The sequence below is a fragment of the Musca domestica genome, unplaced genomic scaffold, assembly GCF_030504385.1.
Source record: "Musca domestica strain aabys unplaced genomic scaffold, Musca_domestica.polishedcontigs.V.1.1 2, whole genome shotgun sequence".
NCBI classification, from domain to species: domain Eukaryota; kingdom Metazoa; phylum Arthropoda; class Insecta; order Diptera; family Muscidae; genus Musca; species Musca domestica.
Window position 1 is genome coordinate 15540534 of NW_026712249.1, and position 22215 is coordinate 15562748.

The following is a 22215-nucleotide window of genomic DNA, read 5'->3' on the forward strand; positions in this document are numbered from 1 at the left end:
AAACATAAATACTTTGATTTCAAAACTTTCCGTAACACGTCAGAGCGGTGTGACATTTTTTCGGCGACAAAACACACGACAGCTTCTGCTGCTGTTTCTATCGTTGTCTTCACCATAATTCATTGATACACTCACTTCGGCATGTGTGTGAATATTCACTCATTCATGACCTACTCGCGATTTGGTATTAGAATTCGATTTTCAATAGCATACAGCGGCAACAACTTAAAGAAGTTAACTTTGTTTGGTTTTGCAAAGCCATAAAAACGTCTGGCCAGACCAACTGGAATTAATTTTAACATTGAAACTTATCTTTGAAGAGGAAATCATGAAGAGCAAAATACAGACCCTCTCTGGTTGTGAACTTTGCTCTCTGTGTAAACCAATCAATTGAGCATTGGAGCAAGTCTCTAATTTTGGGTAAATCCCCAATTTTTGGGAATCATAAGAAAGTGTGTGAGTGATCTGTGGTGATTCACACAATTTTATTAATTGAAGTTAACATACAAAAAACACGAAGGGAGATCTCTGATAAATGATGTGCAAATATTTAGCCAATTTTATGACGTCAATACTGCCATTTGGATATTGAACTAATAATAATCTACCAATAACCAAGATCTTCATAACAAACAATAAGCATCTTGCAGGAAAAATGGCTGATATGTTTAGAACCGGAATTCCCATAGAATTTTACCGAACTGTAGACTATCCCCAAACCAGGTTTGCAAGCCACATAACTCCTCCTCTTTTCTTTTTTTAATTTCATTGAAAAAACTGGATATAATTCAACCCAAAAATGCTAACTGGTTTAGATCTGGCATTTCCATTTTTTCCAAGCCAGGTTTTCAAGCCACATGATACCTCTTCTTTTTTTAAACTCAGCCACATGGCTGACCCAAGGTCACTTTGGACCAAATCCGTTTCAAGACATTTGGAGTCGATCTAGCGGTGTCCGTCCGTCTGTCTGGCTGGCTGGTGCGCACGATAACTTTCGAAGGGAGTATCCGATTTGGTCCAAACTTAGTACATAGTAATATTATTATCAAACTTAACGGAAGGACCTTCTGACAATGTTCTAGGAGCACCGTATGGTAGTCATTGATCCTCAGGGGACGACCAAAAATAGTTGATAGTTTTCGATTAAGATCCGTCTGATGGCCATATTATTGCTCGGGAGAAGGGGAGAATAAGAACAGAGATTTAAAGCACACACGGTGATCTTTGGAAAGCAAATGGACTGTCGGTTTAATAGCTGAAGTTGATTCACTCAATAAAGTTATTACTGAAATGGGTACTCCAGTGTCGGTGGATACGACACGGGTCTTTATATAACAGAAAAGCATTAACTTTAACCTCCAGAAAACAATCGGTGACCTTTGGAAAGGAAGTGATCCGTATTTCCAAAAAAAATCCTTCTCGATGGATCTTCTTGCCGATGTAACGTGACAACACCATGATTGACCTCAGCTCCTTCAAAAATCAATGTCGTATTTAAAAAAGAAACACTAATTTAACTTTGACTGATGTTGGTACGGGTGCATTGACGCCCTCTTCATGCGCGTGGAATTCCTCCACTTCATATGTATTACAACATGCCAGATTTGGACTATATCGACTACTTCCTATACTTTATATGAGATATGTGCACATTTTTGCAAAATTTGGAAATATGCGTGAGTTAACAGATATAGTGGACCGAAGTGTTCCATTTTTATACTTCAATATTTGAATGGTCAAAATTACAAGAAAAATCGAACATTTATATATAATTTTATGCGAAATCCTAAATTCCACTAAATTACACATTCATCCCAGGTTTCTGGTTGAGAGAAATATTTAGATATGACAATTTGTAAAGAATCGCTGATTTGTTTCGCAAGTGATGACAGATACAAGTATTGAAAATTGTGACCCCTCGCTGGATCATTGTCACAACATGTCGGAAATTTGAAAATGGTTGAATGTTTATATCGCATTCTTTAAGCGTTTTTTTTTTTTTTAAATCTGGAGCCCAGAAGAAATGGTCCGATCTCTACCATCTTTATAACAGATCTTGTGTTGATTGAAATAATGTGTGATGTGTGAAGTATGGATTGAAAATTTCGTGTTTTAGGAGTTTCATGAATATTCAAAATTTTGACCCTTTGTGGGGTAGGTAACAGAAGCAGTGGACCGATATATTCCATCTTCACACCCGGCTTTATGTTAGTGGAAAAATGAGACGTGTGTAATATGAAGAGAACCGGAAGCTTATTTCGGATTTTATGATCGTTTTGTTTATTCGAAATGTTGACCCTTTGTGGTACCAGAAGGAATCATTCGATCTCTACCATCTTCATAACAAATCTTGTGTTTATTGAAATATTGAGATGTACTAAGTCTGAATGGAATCGGATATTAATTTCGTGTTTATGGCTTCATGGCTATTCAAAATTTTGACCCTTTGTGGGGGAGGTACCAGAAGAAGTGGACCGATATATTCCATCTTCACACCTCACCTTGGGTTAATAAAAATATTGTGATGTGTGTAATTTGAAGTGATCCGGGTGCTTATTTTGGATTTTATGATTGTTTTGGTTATTCTAAATTTTTAACCTTTGTGGGGGAGGTACCAGAAGGAATGTTCCGATCTCTACCATCCTCATAACAGATCTTGTGTTGATGGAAATATTGAGATGTGCCAAGTGTGAATGGAATCGGATGTAAATTTCATTTTTTCGTATTCATGTATATTAAAATTTTTGACCTTTTGTGGGGGAGGTACCAGATGAAGTGGACCGATGTATTCCATATTCACACCAGACCTTGGGTTAATACAAATATTGTGATGTGTGAAATTTGAAGACAGTCGGACTCTTACATCACATTTTATAAGAATTGTAATTATTCAAAATTTTGGCCCTTTGTGGGGAAGGTACCAGAAGGAGTGGACCGATGTTGTCCATTTTCGCACCTGACCTAGCACTGACGCAAATATTAGAATTTGCAAAGTTGTAGCAAAATCGGGTTATCCTTTCTCTTTCTGTGCAGAAAATACATATTTTTGAAAATTTCGACCTTTTGTGGGGGAGGTACCAGAAGGAGTGTACCGATATATTCCAGACCTTGGGTTAATAAAAATATTGGGATGTGTGAAATTTGAAGACAGTCGGACTCATCCATCACATTTGATAAGAGTTGCAATTATTCAAAACTTTGGCCCTTTGTGGGGGAGGTAGTTTATAGAGTGGACCGATAGTTTCCATTTTCGCACCTGACCTAGCACTGACGCAAATATTAGAATTTGCAAAGTTGGAGAAAAATCGGGTTATCCTTTCTCTTTCTGTGCAGAAAATATATTTATTGAAAATTTCGACATTTTGTGGGGCAGGTACCAGAAGGAGTGGACCGATATTTCCCATCTCCGAACTCGATCTAAGTTCGACAAAAATATTACGATGTACCAACTTTGGACAAAATTATATACTTCCTTCGACAGTTATATAGCACATCAGCCAGCCAGACAGACAGACGGACGGACATCGGAAGATCGACTCACAATGTCCTGAAACGGATTTGATCCATAGAGACCTAGGGTCTAAAACCGTTATTTCGATGAGGCACGTTTTGGCCTTATCAAAGGATATATACCCTCCCTCGCGATATGGCTGGGGGTATAAAAAATACGAAGAGAGGTCTCAGATAAATGATGTTCAAATATTTTGCCAATTTCCGGAAATTGTGCAACAAAAAATATCAGAACTCACTAGAGGGCTATAACAAGTAGAAATTCCACTGAGAACCCAAGGGCTTTTCCCCCAAATTTCAATACCAATCTTTCTAGAAAAAATATAAAAAATGTATTAAAAAATTGTGGTCCTGAGCAAAAATCGACACTTAAAAGGTTTAGTGGGCCTTGATTTTATTTTTTAATCCAGGATTAATGTTGGTTCATGAACCAAAAAAATGTTATTAAGACCCCATGTTCAAATGTCCCGACAGTCCTTGTAAAAAACATTTTTTAAATTCTGACTTGAGAGAGTAATCATAAAAATTCAAAAAATTCTTTCAAGGAAAAATTCCGCAAAAGTCGACAATTAAAAGCTTTATATAAAATAAATCTCACAGAGAAGATATACCAGAGATAGAATATTTCAGTCCAGTTATCCTATCCAATAAAAATATTCAATAAAATTTATGGACATATTTAAAAAAATCATAAATATCATATAAGTCGTAGGGAACCCCTAAGGTTCATATAAGATCGAAAAAATATCACTCCTTTTCGCAATGAAATAAGATCCACACCTTTTGTTGCCTGCCTTCCTTACAAACAGCTATCTTCATAAAATAATAGAACAACTCTCGTCGGGTTTTTTAAATTTTTTTCCAGAGGTAGATATTTGTATCCTAATTTGTAAAAGTATTTTTTTCTTGGGGGACGGACCCGGATATTTGAGTTAAAATTCCGGCATTAGGACCCGGACGTACGAAGCCAAATGGACAATATATCATTTGCAAGCTAATGAAAAGTCAAAAAAGGCACAAGTTTGGGAGTCCAGTTCTTGAACCCGGACATTTGGTTTAAATATCCAGGTATCCGTATTCGTTCTCCAAAAAAAAATACTTCTAGTTTTTTTTGCACTTGCTATCAAATTTTGCTATCATTATCTTCTCATTAGGTTGTTCACTAAAAAAAGCCGAGGTTCCACTGTTCACTTAAGGTGTATCAGCTAACACCGTGTTTATGTTTCTAGAATATTTCGCTAGAAAAAGAAAAAAAAATAACATTCTGTTTTGATAAGTGCTCGTCGGCTTGGCTGTATATTTGACCTTAAATGAATAGAAACAACAAAACTTTCTTGTGTGTCTGCCCGTATCAAATATATACAAACGGTTCCGACCGGTTTTATGCATATCTCGTGATTTTTTTATAATTTTAGTGCGTATAATAGCTTGTTGTTGTTATGCTTCTTTTTGTTTTTTTGTATGTTTCAGGAGGAGAATGGCAAGAACAAAACAAATGAAAAGACAACAAAACAAAAAGGCCAAAAACTATGACAACCAACCCCAGAAGAAAAACAACAACAGAACATTATGGGGTGGAGCTGTAATAGGAAACAACATCAAAACTTTCCGCAACAAAGTGTCGGCCAAATTCTGAGCCAAAAAACAAAAACAAAATGGAAAGGGGATTACCGGTCAAATTGAGTATTTGTTATGATTTAAACCACTTTGTTGACCTTCTCCATTTGTTGTTTCAGTCTTAGATTTTGCATAGACAACCAATCCACCACCACACAGACAGATGGATGGATGGATGGATAGAGCAAACATACGGCACACGGGAGTTGTGGTCGTCGTCATCGCTTTTATGATTGAACATAACACCCCCCCACACCTTCCCTAGCTTAATTGCTAAAAAAATCAATATTACACATGCCGCCACTTATATTCGAATAAGTGTGTATGTTTCAACATCAGGGATGGAAATTTCAATACCGTCGGACTTTTCTGTTACTTTTTCATTTGGGAAGGAAAATAGTATTCAAAGGTTTTCAAGTGGTAAAAAGACTTCAGAATATACAGAGATATGAAAATCTGCTGTAGACATCTGTTCATTCAACCCCTGAAGAAAAAAATTCGCCACATCCACGCCTAAAAGTCTGGAGGTTGTCGAGAGAAAAAACTCTCCACATTTTCAAAAAAAAATAAAAAATTCTCCACATCCACGCCTAAAAGTCTAAAGGTTCTTGAGGGGAAAAAAATCTCCACATCCACGCCTAAAAGTCTGAAGGTTCTTGAGGGGAAAAAAATCTCCACATTTTCAAAAAAAATAAAAAATTCTCCACATCCACGCCTAAATGTCTGAAGGTTCTTGAGGAAAAAAAATCATCCGCATCCACGCCTAAAAGTCTCTAGGTTCTTGAGGGAAAAATTCTCCACATCCACGCTTAAAAGTCTGGAGGTTCTCGAGGGAAAAATTATCCGCATCCACGCCTAAAAGTCTCTAGGTTCTTGAGGGAGTCTAGAGGGGCTCTTGAGTGGAAAATTCTTGAAAGATCCACGCCTAAAAGTCTCTAGGTTCTTGAGGGAGTCTAGAGCGGCTCTTGAGTGGAAAATTCTTGAAAAATCCACGCCTAAAAGTCTATAGGGGCTCTTGAGTGGAAAATTCTTTAAAATCTAGGCCTAAAAGTCTGGAGATTATTAATAAAAAAATTTCTTGAAAAATCCACTCCTAAAAGTCTCTATATTCTTGGGGGGAAAATTCTTGAAAAATCCACGCCTAAAGGTCTAAAGGGGTTCTTGAGGGGAAAATTCTTTAAAATGAAGGCCTAAGAGTCTGGAGGTTCTTGAGGGGAAAATTCTTTAAAAACCCAGCCCTAAAAGCCTGGAGGTTCTTGAGGGGAAAATTCTTTAAAAACACAGGCCTAAAAGTGTGTAGGTTCTTGAAAAAAATTCTTAAAAAATCCACCTCTAAAAGTCTGGAGGAAAAATCTTTAAAAATCTACGGCTAAAAGCCTGGAGGTTCTTGAGGGAAAAATTCTTTAAAAATCTACGGCTAAAAGTCTGGAGGTTCTTGAGGGAAAAATTCTTTAAAAATTCACGCCATAACAGATTTCTCCTTAAAAAATTCTTTAAAAATCCACGCCATAACAGATCTCTCCTTGAAAATTCTTTGAAAATTCACGCCATAACAGATCTCCCCTTGAAAATTCTTTAAAAATCCTCGCCGCAACAGATCTCTCCTTGAAAATTCTTTAAAAATGCACGCCATAACAGATCTCTCCTTGAAAAATCTTTAAAATCCACGCCATGAGAGATTCGGTAGTCCTTAAAAGAAATTCTTTTCAGAAACCTACTCTGAATAGGTCTGGAGGTTTCTAAAGAAAAGAAGTAAAAAAAAAACTGTAAGTTCGGCCGGTCCGAACTTTGAATACCCTCCACGGTTTGGAAGGAATTTGGCAATTTGAGTAATGTAGCTAAAATCATCAAAATACCGAATATAGGGAGGTAGCATTATATGGGCGATATACCAAAACGTGGACCTGCACAGACAATTTTCTGTCATAGGCTGTAATATCCCTTACGAACTTCAAATACCAAATTTGAAAAAATTTCGGTGAATAATGTCGCTTAAATCACCAAAATACCGAAAATAGTATCTATATATGGGGGCTATACGAAGGCGTGGACCTGCACGGACAATTTTCTGTCTTGGACTGTAGTATCCATTACGAACTTCAAATACCGAATTTGAAACAATTCCGGTGAATAATGTGGCAAAAATCATCAAAATACCGAATATCGGGAGGTGCCGATATATGTGGGCTATACCAAAATGTGGATCTACATGGCCCATTTTCAATATCAAAAGTCCTGCAGACATAATATACATTTGGGTAAAATTTTATCAACTTCATTACGTTCGGAAGCTAGAGTGATTTCCACAGACGGATAGAGGCCTTCTAAACCTAAACTTTCTCGAGGCCTTATCAACCAATAGATAGGTCTTCTATAGGTGCTCTATAAACGGACAACATTCAAATGCTCTTCCGGGGAACAGAAGATCGTATTTCAAATTTCTTCCCATCCACATCGATGAGTACCATTAGCTACATATTTCTTTCTAGAATTTAAAATGTTCCATCTCTGGTGTTATTATGTATGCTAAGTGAGCGGGGGGAAGCAAGTGCAGGGTCATAGTCATCGAATCAAATAAAAACTGAAATAAAGTTGAAAAAAATCTTCATCAGCATCGGCATGAACGTTACAGTTCATTGGAATAGGAGAATGGCATAAAAAGAACAGCAACAGCAATAAATATATTATCAATGCGCTATTGCTTGCGGAAGTTGGCTGGTAGGTCAGGCAAGGCAAGTAAAATGTTGTGGTGGTACCCCCAAAAATAACAACAACAACACCACCAGCTAGTGTCATACACATAACACTTGGACAAATGCAAAAGCCACGCATCCCCTTAATAATATCCATACTCTCCAATTGGAAATTGTGGAATACATATATACAACTAGAAAAATATTTACATTAAATCGAAAAATAAAACACAAAATTGTTCAAATTGCTGTCTTCTTACCTGTTGATTAGTTTTGTTTTTTAAGCAAACTTCAACACTAATGGAATTTTTTTTCTTCCAAAGCGACGTTAATGATGATGATGTTATTTTTTCGCTCGCGCTGTTTACGCCGAGAGGAGGCAACACACAAAAACAAGTGTAAACAAGTGTTAAATGGGAACGACTGTCGGATGTCTTCCAAGTACGTTGTTTTTTCTTGTTTCTTCTTCTTTTGCAATTAAATCAATCACTCGCACACGATTCGTCACCCCGCATGTGTTATCGGTTAAATGAATGATGTGTAGGAATGTGTTTTTTTTTTTATTGGCTGGTTAATATTTTATTTCTTTACTTCTTTTGTGGATAAACTTTCACGAAATGGGCAAAATACTCTCTTTCACTCTCGTCGTCAAGTACACTTCCTCTGTTCGTGAACTTCGTTTTTTGAACTGTCATCTGAATGGGAATAGGGATATGTAGGTCGATTTTCGATTGCTCGAGTAATCGATTTTTTGATGTCGCAAAGTCTAAAGTGGAATACACACAGTCAGTTGTGTTTGCCATTTTTGTTGAAATATCGCTTGACAGTGTGGCATTACAATTCTCTCATTAGTCAACCTATGAAAAAATAATAAAGGTAGCCGCCTAAACACAGCTGTCAAAATGTTTTTGAAATTATGAATAAAACATTTTAAATATAAAATATATAAACGTAGATGATTGCCGGACAAGCCACTGAAGGGAAATTTAGAATATTTGACTTAGAAATAAAAAAAAATATTTAAAATAATAAAATAAAGTGTGATTATTTGGGAATTATCTGGTTGGCAACAAAAAGGTCACAAATACAGGGTGAGATAAAAAAAACTGCAACAAAGTCAAACGCCATAATTTTTACATTTTTTTAAATTTTATTGAATGAAAGCAAAAAATTTATCAAATAAAATTGCATCAAATTTTAGAATAAGTTTAGATTTGTTTAAATTGGTCACCTTTGGCACGAATTCTAACCTTCAAACGGCCAATGAAACCGTTACACGCTGCCCGAAAGTTGCTCTGCGGTATTTTGTATCATTCCTGGCGAAGCGTTTGCTTGAGTTGATCGACACTTTGGTATTTTTTAGGGTTAACCTTGCTCCAGACACAATAGTTCAATGGATTGGAATCCGGAGATTTTGGTGGCCATTGTGCGCTAAAAATGAAGCGAGGAACCACATTTTGTAACCATTCTTGGGTGGCGCGTACTGAGTGCGATGGTGCTGAGTCTGGTCTGCGGCCAAAATGTATGCGTGTCCAAGGCTTTAATACACCCTCCAGATTATTTTCGCGATAATATTTGGCATTTATTCTAAAGCCACGGTCGATAAATACGAGCGGAGGGGAGAGCGACCATCGGCTGTTATGGGGGCCCACACCATCACCATGGCCGGCGCTTGAGTTCTGGTGGCCAACCGAAGGTGCACATTTTCAGCTGACCTCTTTGGCAAACTTTGACAAACTTCTGGACAACGAATGTTTTCTCATCGGAGCGGAGAAACCTAAACTCGGCAGTTCACCACTTGCGGCCAAGCGAAGCAACTCTTTAGCTCTTTTGTGTCTATTTTCTTTCGGTTGCGGTGTAAGTTCTTGTGCTTTTTGGAATTTCAATGGAGCTCATTTTTCAATATTTGCCAAATGGAATATTGCGATATGTTCAGCTCAGCTTGTAAACAATATAATGAGCTGTCAGTGGTATTTTGAAGATTTGTTATTTCATATTATTGTTTCAATATATTGTGCAACATCTGCTGTTACATTGTTGTACCGTGGTTAAAACGTATGCTATCTCAATGAGTATTAATAAAAATCGAAATTTTCATGAATTAATTTTTCGACATCATGTGGTTAGGTATACAAACACAAATTCGTACTTTAATTCTTGATGTGTTATTTGCTTCTAAACCACACTTCTTACGACAATTCTTCTTTTTTTGTCATATATTCCACAAAAATGCCGATTTAAATGACGTATTTTAATTTTTTTCATTCAATGTAAACGTTTTATCAATTTGACGTTTTTCGCTAACGCTTTTCCATTATAGCGAACGCCAAACGCTTTTATGCGTCGCCGTCCACATCACAATGAGTTGATAACCCACATTCCTGCTAATCACCGAGAGATGATAACACTGTTCGATTATTTGATTACTTTGTATATTCGGTTCATTCGTTCAGTCGTCGTGATTTTTTCATTACAAAAAAACTTATTTAATTTCATGTCGCTTCCAATTTAGAAAACTGAAAATTCTGTCCACAATTCGTTTGTTCATTTTGCATAAATCTAGTATTTGATAAGTGATAAATAGAAAACGCTTACGTTTGCCGTGAAATTTTCAAACGTGAAAACAGGCGAAAGAAAACATAAGAGTGAGAAATATTGCACACACAATCAACCAAAGCAACAGATATTTTTTTTTGCTCGCTGCTGCTATTGATGATGATGATGGTGTCGAGGAATTAACAAATAAAACGAAACGAAATGAAAGAAGGTTGTGTATGGAAGTAATGTAGAAAAAAAAGAGTGTGGAGCAGCATAAAAAAGTGAAGTGGTGGTGATTGTTAAAAAAAGAGGAAAGAAAAAGCAAGGAAATAAGAAAAAAATGAGATAAATTATTTAAAGAAAAGTTTTTAAGAATGTCTTGAGTTTTTGTGTCGCAGAAAATGAAAATGTGAAAAAAAGGTTCTGAAAAAGTGGATGTCTGAACGAAAAAGAGTACAAAACTAAATTGTAAGTGCAAGTCAACCAACCAACATTCTCTACTACGTTGTCGTCTACCATTATCATGTCCGTCTGTCTGTGTGTTTGCTGGCTCCTCGGCCAGTCCAATTGTTGATTCGTTGCAAAATAACAATTTTATGGGAGTTATTTATAAGGTCTAAATGAAATCAAGGATTTATTCAAAGATAATTAAAATTGGGTAATATTTTTTTTAAATATGTTGATATCGGCTTTTATGATTTTTTTCTGTTTCAATCATCCATCAGCCGCGCCGCGCCATTGACAGTAGGCGCAGCAACAGAGCAGCTCTGTCAAATAGAGTTTGCCAAACTCATCTCACCGTCATAAATAGCAAAGTCATTTAGAATTTTTTGGCGCCGCTGATCTTACTTTGGTTGCTCGTAAGCCGCCTGAGTGGACTAATGACTTAAACTTGGAAGAGAAATAAACAAATAGATAAAATTTGGAATTTGGTGGATTTGAACATAACTTTTCAGTGACATCTCATTATAATGGTATTTGAATTTCTGTGTTTGAGTCTGATGTTTACTAATTGGATTCTTATTGGTAATTTCAGATTATCGATTTAATGACGGCCCAAACCAAGTGAGAAAAAAACAAATTGAATGTTTGGTATTGCTCCAAGAAATTTCAAGAAATTAATAAAGTCCAAAACCAACTCCATTCAATGCGTCGAAAATTTGAGTTAAGCATATTTTTCGAAAACCAAGTCTGTTTGGAACTCGTGCCGGTCAGAAAAATATGGATGTAATTTTAAAAGCAGAAGAAGATTTAGATGTGAAAAATCCTTTGTTGGGGGACTTTCATAGAAAAAAAGACTTCTTGAGGAGCCATTAAAAATTTAATTTAAATATATTATGAGGTCTACCATACCTTCAACACGGTTTTCTAGCTCTCCAAACAATGTCGAAGAATTCTCAAAAAATAGATATCAGCTTCGTTGCAACGGTCAAAGCCATGAAAATAGTTGGATTGAAAATGATCCCTAACGAGGTCTTCCTCGCAAGGTTTTTATTTACAAGTTACTGGAAGCAGATCGCGGAACAGCTCTAGTTTATTAAAAACTTTTCGATTTTTTTCGAAATTTTTTTCCTCTGAATCCAGGAAAATATTTTTTTCTTGGGGGATGGACCCGGTACCCGAAAGCCCGAAAGTCTAGACCCGGACTTACCCGATATAGACAACAAATGGTCATTTATAAGCGGTTCGGATGTTATAGTCAAATTATCGCTTTTTTTGGACCTAAAAAAAAATAAGTAGCTCTGGAAAAAAATTCGAAAAAATTTAAGATTTTTACTAGAGTTTAGCCCAGATCGCATAACAAGCAGCATAGAAAGTAGGTGAAAATTTCCTAAAAAAAGAGGAATAAAGAGGATTTGATACGGTCAAAACGGGTATTTAAATAACGGGTTTTAGACGCCAAGTCTCTTTGAACGAAATTCGCGTCAAAACATTTGGAGTAGATGTAGTCGTGTCCGTCACTACGTATACAGATCTCTAAAGTTGCACCAATTCTCTGCATCCATTACCGAAACAGATTTCTGGTAAATAATGTTCCTAAAAATTGAGCTGAACCAAGGTCCAAGGGGCTTTCCCCGATCCCTGCCGGGATTGAAAGTATTCACAGAAAGCAGAAAATTAAGAGATACGAACATGTATAAACCGAGGTAGCAGCTGCTGTCATAAACTGAGTTGTTGTTTACGATCCAATCATTTGTCATAGAGTGGATCTGCCTATCTGGCTGGTGGGCATGAAAACTCTCGAATCGAGTATCCGATTTTGTCCAAACTTAATCAAATTTACACATCATAATATTTTTATTAACCCAAGGTCTGATGTGAAGATGGAATAAAATGGTCCATTCCTTCTGGCCCCTCCTCCACAAAGGGTAAAAATTTTGAATATTTAAGAAGCTTATGAAACACGAAATTGACATCCGATTCAATTCAAACTAGGCACATCTCAATATTTCCATAAGCACAAGGCCTATTAAAAATATGGTAGAGATCGGAATATTCCTTCAGTTACCTCTCCCACAAAGGATCAATGTTTTGAATAACCAAAACTGTCATAAAATCCTAAATAAGCATCCGGTTCTCTTCAAATTACACACATCTAAATATTTTTATTAACCCAAGGTCCTGCGTTGAATTGGAATATATCCATCCACTCCTTCTGGTGCCTCCTCCAAAAGGGTTCAAATTTTGAGTATCCATGAAGCTCCATTCTGACATGGTACATCTCAATATTTCCATCAACGCCAGGTCTCTTATAAATATGCTAGAGATCGGAGCATTTCCACATAGGGTTCAAGATTTTTGAAAAACAAAACGCTCAAAGAATGCGAGATAAGCATCCAACTCTCTTCAAATTTCAACGCTTCAAATATTTTTGCTATTGGCCAACTGCCAACAGTTTCGGAACCTCCCCCATAAAGGGTCAACAGTTGGAATAATCATAACTCAAGGCTGGGGGTATATATCGTCGTAAAAACCGACTGATACTATTTTACTTTTTTTTTTTAAATTTCGCTCATTCCAACATTTCTATCAATACAAGATCTGGTGTGAAGATGGGATATATTTACCCACTCTCTCTAATACCTCCCGGGTCAACGGGTCAAAATTGTCAATAAGTGCTCATAATAAGCGAACTAAGGATCCGATTCTCTGCAAATTTAGAGAAAATTAAGGGAACCTATACTACAATTTCATGGCCCATATCTAGGGGCCATCCACAAGAATGTTTTTCCCCTCAGGTCCCTGGGAGCTACTTATGGTCAAAATTTAAACTCATAATGAATTCTTTGAAAAGAACTAGGCCTTACTAATTCCGCGGTTATAGTCTGGATTTTTATAACAAACCCATCTTGAATCCGCTGTTTTTAAAACAAAATTTACTTAGTTGCCACTACCTCATCATAAATCCTTAGTTACGACGCCGTTAACCTCAAAAAGCCAATGTTGACTTTGTTCTCTGTTGTTGCCGTTTCTCCTCTCTGGTTCTTTCACTGCTATTTTTTTCTCTTGTCTCTTTGTTTGTGGTTTTATGCTTTACTTCAAATGACAAAAACAACAGCAACAAGAACAATACCAAACACAACAATGTCAACAATAACACAGAAAAAAATAGCAACAACAAAAACAAACATCTTGCTCCGGTGGTGGTTGAATTGAAAAAAAAAAAAAAAACAAAAATACAAAGACAATTTGTTGCTTCTTCTCGGGTTAACCCATTCGCAGACGTCATTTTTGGAACTGTTTTATGTTTTGCAAAGTAGAGGTTTTGAAACCATATTTTCCAATTGGAATGACATAACAATGAGATTGTCAAATCATGGTCTCCCTATAGAAGACCAGAGAGTCTTCTCATGTAGAATTCCAGAATATCTTCTTCTGCAATAGAAGTCATGGATGTCTTCTTCTCCAATAGAAGAGCAGGAGGCCTTCAATAGAAGATCCGAAGGTCTTTTTCTTTAATGAAGGTCTTCTTTCACAATGGAAGTCCAGGAGGCCGTTTTTTCCAATAGAAGGCCTGAAGGTCTTCTTCTCCAACAGATGACCTGAATGTATTCTTTTCCAATAGAAGACCTGGACGTTTTCTTCTCCAACAGATGACCTGAATGTCTTCTTGTCCAATAAAAGATCTGAAGGACTTCTTCTTCAATAGAAGACCTGAAAGTCTTCTTGTCCAATAGAAGGCCTGAAGGATTTATGGAGAGTTACGTGTTTTGTTTTAAAAACAGCGGATTCAAGAAGGGTCTTCATCTTCAATAGAAAACCTTAGGGTCATCTTCTCCAGTAGAAGACCTGAGGGTCTTCATCTCCAATAGAAAACCTGCAAATCTTCATCATCAATAGAAGACCCGAAGGTCTTCTTTTCCACAGAAGTTTGGCATCTTTTATACCCTACACAACATAGTGGTAAGGGTACTATGTTATTGGTATTTGTTTGTAACATGGAGAAGAAGCGAGATAAACTCATAGTTACTTTTGAGGATCTTCATAGGATCACTTTTTCAGTCGATTTATCCATGCCATGTATTCTTGTGAACAAAATGTAGGTTGCATTTATTATCCGATTGAAACGAAATGTTCCAAACAATATTTGTTTGGCCCAAGGACGAACTCTATTGAAATTGGTGATAATCGGATCAGATTTATATATAGCTCCCACATATATGCATCTTCATTTTGTCTGGAAAACCACATCAGCAGAAATGGTTCTAAAAGTAAAAAAGCGACTTGATCGAAATCCGCGTCGCAGTGACCGAAAAATGGCTCGTGAGCTGAACATATCGCAATATTCCATTCGGCAAATATTAAAAAATGAGCTCAGGGTAAAGCCATTGAAATTCCAAAAAGTGTAAGAACTTACACCGCAAGAGAAAGAAAATAGACTCAAAAGAGCTAAAGTGTTGCTTCGCTAGGCCGAAAGAGGATAACTACCGAATTTGGTTTTCTTCGCTTCAATGAGAAAACTTTCGTTGTCCAGCCGTTTCTAAAAACAAACAAAATGATCGTGTTTACTTACCAAAGACGTCAGCTGAAAATGTGCACCTTCGGTTGGCCACCAGAACTCAAGGGCCGGTCATGGTGATGGTGTGGGCCGCCATACCGCGACATCAGAATTAATGCCGAATATTGTCCCGAAAATATTCTGGAGGGTGTATTAAAGCCTTGGGGACGCAAACACTTTGGCCTCAACTAAAGAATGGTTACAAAATGAGGTTTCTCGCTTCAGTTCCAGCGCACAATGGCCACCAAAATCTCCGGATACCAATCCGTTGGACTATTGTCTCTGGAGTATTTTGGAAAGCAAGGTTGGCACTAAAAAATACCAAAGTGTCGATCATTTCAAGCAAGCGCTTCGCCGGGAATGGGCCACCAAAAAAAAAAAAAAAGGCAAAAAAAGGCCATAATTTGTGCCAAAATTTTGACGCCATTTCCGACATTTTTTTAGAAAATGTATGACATTTAAAAAGAAAATGTAAAAATTATGGCGTTTGACTTTGTTGCCGTTTTTTTATCTCACATAAAAGCTCGGCAATACCTCTGCCCAATTTTACCGAGATCGACTAAGATTTGGATATAATATCAATATAATATCAGTTCAGATGGATTGAATTTCGGGACGTATGTTTCCATTTTTTTGGAATTCGACTCCGATACCTATTTTTAAACCCTCCACCATAGCATGGAGGGTGTACTAAGTTTGTCATTCCGTTTGTAACACCTCGAAATATATATTTTTGACCCAACATATATTCTTGATCAGCATAAAATGCTATATCGCTTTAGCAATGTCCCTCCGTCTGTGGAAATCGCTCTAGCTTCCGAACGAAATGAAGTAAGTTGATAAAAATTTACTCAAATGTGTATTATGTCTGCAGGACTTTTGGCATTGAAAATGGGCCATGTAGGTCCACGTCTTCGCATAGTTCCCATATAACGGTACCTCCCGAAATGCGGTATTTTGATGATTTAGCCACATTATTTACCGGAATTGTTTCAAATTTGGTGTTTGAAGTTCGTAATGGATACTACAGCCTACGACAGAAAATCAGCCATTTAGATCCACGTCTTCGTATAGCCCCCATATAACGGTACCTCCCGATATTGGGTATTTTGATGATTTTAGCGACATTATTCACCGGAATTGTTTCAAAATTGGTATTTGAAGTTCGTTATAGGAACTACAGTCTGTGACAGAAAATTGTCTGTGCGGGTCCAGGTCTTCGTATAGGCCCCATATATCAGTACCTCCCTATATTCGGTATTTTGACGATTTTAGGTACAATACCCACTGAAGTTGGTTGAGATGTGGTATTTGAAGTTCGTAATAGATGCTACAGCCTGTGACAGAAAATTGTCTATGCTGGTCCAGGTCTTCGCACAGCTCCAATTTAACGGCACCTCCTTATATACGATATTTTGATGATTTTAGCTACATTATTCGCCGTTTATTTCAAGTTTCGAATTTGCTTAATGGCTTATGACAAACAATGCCTATGTATGTCCACGTCGTATAGACCCCAATATAACGGCTATATTCGGTATTTTTAAAATTTTAACAGAATTTTTTAAGGATTTTATTTTTTAAAAATTTCCAAATTCGTTGAAAATGGTAGAGGGTATTAAAAGTTCGGCCCGGCCGAACTTACTGCTTTTTAACTTGTTTATAACTCGGTTCCGATACATATTTTCTTTAGTATAATCCTTCTCGAAGTGATATCATGCACTCTTTAGCCATGTTATTGGTATTAGAGATTAAAATGTCTCCGTCTAATTTAGTGAAAATTGATTCAGGATAGGATATGCCTCCCATATATTCGCTCCCCCCTGTAACCACACTATAACTGCTCTTAAGTCAAAGTTTGATAAATTCGTTTGTTATGGGAGCTCTACAAAATATGCATAGTGGTGTAAGGTATCATATAGTCGGCCCCGCCCGACTTTTGACCTTTCCTTACTGGTTTTTTAATTAGCAAATTTGACTTAGTTGAGAATTGTTTACAATTTATTTTGAATTTTTTTTTTAATAATTAGAACTAATTCCCATTTTTTTATTATTTTCTTTGCAGACTTTTTTTTTAATTTCAAAACCACAAGCTTTGAATGTATTACTTTATTTCGCGGTAGCACAATAATAAAAAACCAAAAAAACAAATCCAGCAGTGGAAATAAAAGATAATAAAAAAGGAAGCAACCTGGGGTGCTGCAACCAACAACAACAACAACCTGGCCACTCCAAGTTGTTTCATAAAAAGACAGCATTATTTGCCCTGGCTTTGCTGTAATCCCCAAAGCTGGAATTGAAAAATCAACTGGAACACACACATATTCAGACACACACAAACAAAACGAACCCTTCAACCAAAAACAGTTCATATCAAAAGAAAAAACGAAAAAAAAAATAAAATAGAATTAATGAGAACACCATAAAGCAGGGAACTTCTTCTAACAGAGTTCGTCGTCGTCGTTTTGTTTTTCTGGCAAATAAAAATTCAAAATCGTACCAAGAAAACATTTTGGCAAAATCAAGAAAAAAAATAACAATTTCAAAGAGGAGAATCTGAAAAAAAAAATTACTTAAAAACCCATAACAAGCTAAGCTCCCCAGAAGGAAAAAAAAAACAAATAAAGAAAGAAAGACAAATAAATGAAACAGTAAAAAGAGGAAAAACCCCGGGGACCCTGCGAAATTGTCAAAGAGGCGAACCTAGAGTTGGTGGCATAGCATAATATACATATGGGCCCATTACCCTACTCACAAAACTTGCTTTTGGCCCAGCAATAAAAAAAAAAAAAACATTTCGTCACGATCATCCAAAAAAAAGAAGAAAACAATATTTTGGCCAGCAAGAGCCAAACACACATCCATGAGTGACAATTTTTTTTTTGGGGAACGATATTTGGAGACAAGGAAAACTACTACCATCCACATCAAAATAAGCTCTGAGCATTAGACCTCCAGGAGAAAACACCAAGGAAGCAGCTACTCCATATTAATTGTCATTGAAGCTGCTGAGTTGTTTTTTCCTTTGTGGCGGCGGCGGGAGTACTACAACCAAATTAGCTTCCATCAACAACAACAGATCTCAACAGGGAATTTTGTTGAACATCAACTTTGGGATACCAGTAGCCTGGCTGCTAGCCCCTTTTCCAAACAGTGACAATTGACAAGATTTGCTTCTTCATCTCCTCCTCCACCACCATCATTGCCATTTGTTTTGTAATGCCATTGGACAAATGTTAAATGAAAAAATGAGGTTTTGGAAACCTCCAACATCAAAGCATACAAATTAATGTGACTTTTGTTTGTCATCATTAGTTTTGTTTTTGTTTGCGTTTTTTTTTCCAATAATTTCCAACTAACAAAGTCAAAAATTGCTAGTGTTAATGTTGCCTTACCATCCCGGCTCCAACACCTGATCGAAGGACCATACTCTCCTTGATTGGCTAGGAGTTTGAAATCAAAAAAAGACACAAGTGAAAATATTTTCTCAATTTGCAAACTGTCAACAACAAAAATTGAAAATTAATTTCAAAATAATACAACAACGGCAAAATGGATGTTTTAGATGAAGATCGAAGGCGGAGGTGAGTTGTAAATTTAAATATTTATTTTTTATTATTTTTAAATATATTTTTTCAGAAAGTCTTTATGGGTTTTAATTTCTATTTATTATTCAATCTTTTTAATTTTTTTTTAATTTCTATTTATTATTCAATCTCTCAACTTTACAAAAATGTTTTGATGTTCAAAATCGAAGCAAAGGTGTCAGAGCTATGGCATTTTTAAAACTAGTACCGTGGAGCGTATGATTATTATTATTTATTGGGTTATTTTACGGAAACTCTTCTAACTTTTCAACTATATATCCGATTTTAAAAATTAAACATTGTTTGGGGAGCCAAGAAATAAGAATATATTATGTGAACATATAATTTAGATATATACTCTAGAACTTAAACAATTTTGCCATGGAAAAACCGACACATTTCAATTCTATGTTAACTGGATTTTATTTTAGTCTTTGTGGTCAATTTTTTTTAAATTTCTTTGATTTACATATTTTTTAACTTTACCAAAATGGTTCCCTGACCAAGATACTAAAGAATATATTTAACAATTTACAAAAATGCTCATGTATCCATGCGACTATTTTTTTTAAATATTCAGTACTTGCAGACTTCAGCATCTTTCTCAATTATTAGCATGCATTTGGCATTTACAAAAATATTTTCTTATCTAAATTTTTATCAGGGGTTCAGAAGTTATGGAGTTTTTAAAACGAGTACCGTAGAGCGTATGATTATTATTAATTTTTGGGTTATTTCACCGAAACTCTTCTAAATTTTAAACTATACATCCGATTTTGAAAATGAAACACTTTCTGGGTAGTTAAGATATTCGGAAATACTAAGTATAAATAAAATTTGTGTAGATACTCTAGAACTTGAACAATTTTGACATGGAAAAATCGACACATTTTAATTCTATGTTTATGGATTTTATTTTAGTCTTTGAGGGCAGATTTTTTAATTTTTCTTTGATTCATACATCTTTTAACTTTACAAAAATGGTTCCTTGACCAAGATACTGAAGAATATATTTAATAATTTTCAAAAATGCCCAAGTGTCTAAGAAAAATATCCTTTGAAACCAGTGAAGAATATTTTAAGCGACCCTTCAAAATTTTCAAATATTCAGTACTTGCAGACTCAGCATCTTTCTCATTTATTCGCAGACGTTTTACATTTACAAAAATATATCGTTATCTAAATTTTAACCAGGGGTTCGGAAGTTATGGGATTTTTAAAACTAGTACCGTGGAGCGTATGATTGTTATTAATTATTAGGTTATTTCACTGAAACTCTTCTAACTTTTCAACCATACGTCCGATTTTAGAAATTAAAAATTTTTTGGGTAGCCAAGATATTCGAAAATACTAAGTATAAATAAAAATTTGTGTAGATACCCTAGAACTTGAACATAGATCAACACATTTTAATTCTATGTTAACTGCATTTTGTTTTAGTTTTTGAAGGCAGTTTTTTTTTAATTTTTCTTTGATTCGCATATTTTTTAACTTTACCAAAATGGTTCCCTGACCAAGATACTAAAGAATATATTTAATAATTTACAAAAATGACCATGGACCTAAGAAACATTTCCATTGAAACCAGCCTAGAGCATTTTATTCGAACCTTCAAGTTTTCAAATATTCAGTACTTGCAGACTTCAGCATCATTCTCATTTCGCATACGTTTTACATTTACAAAAATATGTTGATATCCAAATTTTAATCAGGGGTTCAGAAGTTATGGAATTTTTAAAATTAGTACACCAGTGCGTATGACTATTATTAATTATTGGGTATTTTTAGAAAAACTCCTCTAACTTTTGAACTGTATATTCGATTTTGAAAATGAAATATTTTTTGGATAGGAAAGATACTAGACTATATTATGTATACATAAAATGTGTATGGATACTTCTGAACTACAGCAATTTCTCATAAAAAATGCTTTTTGTTCCCCTATATTAACTGTATTTTATTTTAATCTTTGATAACTTCAATATTATTTTTTTATTCTAATTTATCTTTTCGAAAGTAGTTTTCTTGGTAAAATTCAATCAATAATTTTTAATTTATAGAATTTCTAAAATTGATACCCTGGGCGTTGATTACTAATTATTTGGTAAAAACTATTTAAATATATCTGATTTTCGTAATTTAAAATTGTTTTGGAAGCAAAAACATTAGACTTAATGGGGTACATACAATATCTTTTTTAGTTTTAATTTACCCGCATATTTTTTCGATTCACAAAAATGCTTTGATATACAAAATCAAAGCAAAGGTGTGGAAGTTATAGAGTTTTCTCGTTTGGTACACCAGAGCGTATGATTGCTTTTAATTATTGGGTATTGTTAGAAAAACTCTCTTAATTCTGATCTATTAAAAATGTATTCCGGAAAATTCTACAGTTTTTTTTCTGTGCGACGTTTCTTAAGTTTCTTTGCAAGAACAGCTCTACGAAACTATTGAAAAGTCCGACATGTATGATCAGACATAAGCTAGCTTTGCCACCACAGCAGAGTAAATGGTCCGAAGTTATACAATTTTTAAAATTGGTACCACAGTGCGTATGATTATTATTAATTATGGAGTTATTTTGGAGAAACTCCTGTAAGTCTTTAAATATCCACCCGATTTTGAAAATTAAAAAAGGATTGGGTAACTTAGATATGAGACTTTAAAATATTAATAATAAATGTATGTGTACGCCCATGCTGTCATTATAAAATAAAAAAAAAAATTGTCGGAATTCGGGGAATTTCTTCTCCAATTTTCCAGGGGTTTTTCCAGTTAATTTCTGGAAAAATGTGTGTCATTCAAAAATTTATTTTGCAAGATTATTTAAAGGACCAACACGGAGTAATATCTATTTACACTTACCAAACTCCAAATTGAAGAAGCGAAATATTTCTGTCATCCTTGCCACTAGAACATAGGGGAAATAAAAATTAGCTGAAGATATGATAGTGATTTAAACAAAACTTACTTTAAATGACATCGATGAGGAAATGCCACTCAGTTTGTTGATATGTAGAAGTCACTTTTTTCACATTTGCATCTCCTTCCTGACACGTCTGGTCTGGGGATTTCTATGGCGGGGGGGCAACCTCATTTTAATATCCATGAATCTGCCTTCTCTTGTGAATGCTTTACTAGTGTCCTGATGATGCACACTGCTTCAATTTTCACGAAAGCTACACCCTCAAATGCTGATGGTGGATGACCTGGACATCTTTTTCCATTATTTCATAATGCGAAATCTGCTGTCATTTGTTAATTTTAAAAG

At 35.5% G+C, this 22215-nt stretch overlaps 2 protein-coding genes across 4 annotated transcripts in view; one reads left to right on the forward strand and one right to left on the reverse strand.

Moving 5' to 3' along the window:
* The window catches only part of LOC101898963 (carbonic anhydrase 2), a 45095-nt gene extending 36586 nt beyond the window's left edge, over positions 1-8509 (reverse strand). The window contains exon 1 of the mRNA XM_059121861.1: positions 8081-8509. The gene's annotated coding sequence lies outside the window, so the exon portion shown is untranslated. The remainder of the gene's footprint in view (positions 1-8080) is intronic.
* A 1717-nt stretch (positions 8510-10226) lies between these two features.
* Positions 10227-22215, forward strand: part of LOC101901648 (rho-associated protein kinase 1) — an 81629-nt gene continuing 69640 nt past the window's right edge. For 2 of the 3 annotated variants that reach the window (XM_059121866.1, XM_059121865.1), the window contains exons 1-2: positions 10227-10826; positions 17423-18941. In XM_059121866.1, coding sequence (XP_058977849.1) covers positions 18910-18941 — 32 coding nt within the window. In that variant the 5' untranslated portion in view covers positions 10227-10826; positions 17423-18909. The remainder of the gene's footprint in view (positions 10827-17422; positions 18942-22215) is intronic. The other variant, XM_059121864.1, reaches the window with a different exon arrangement.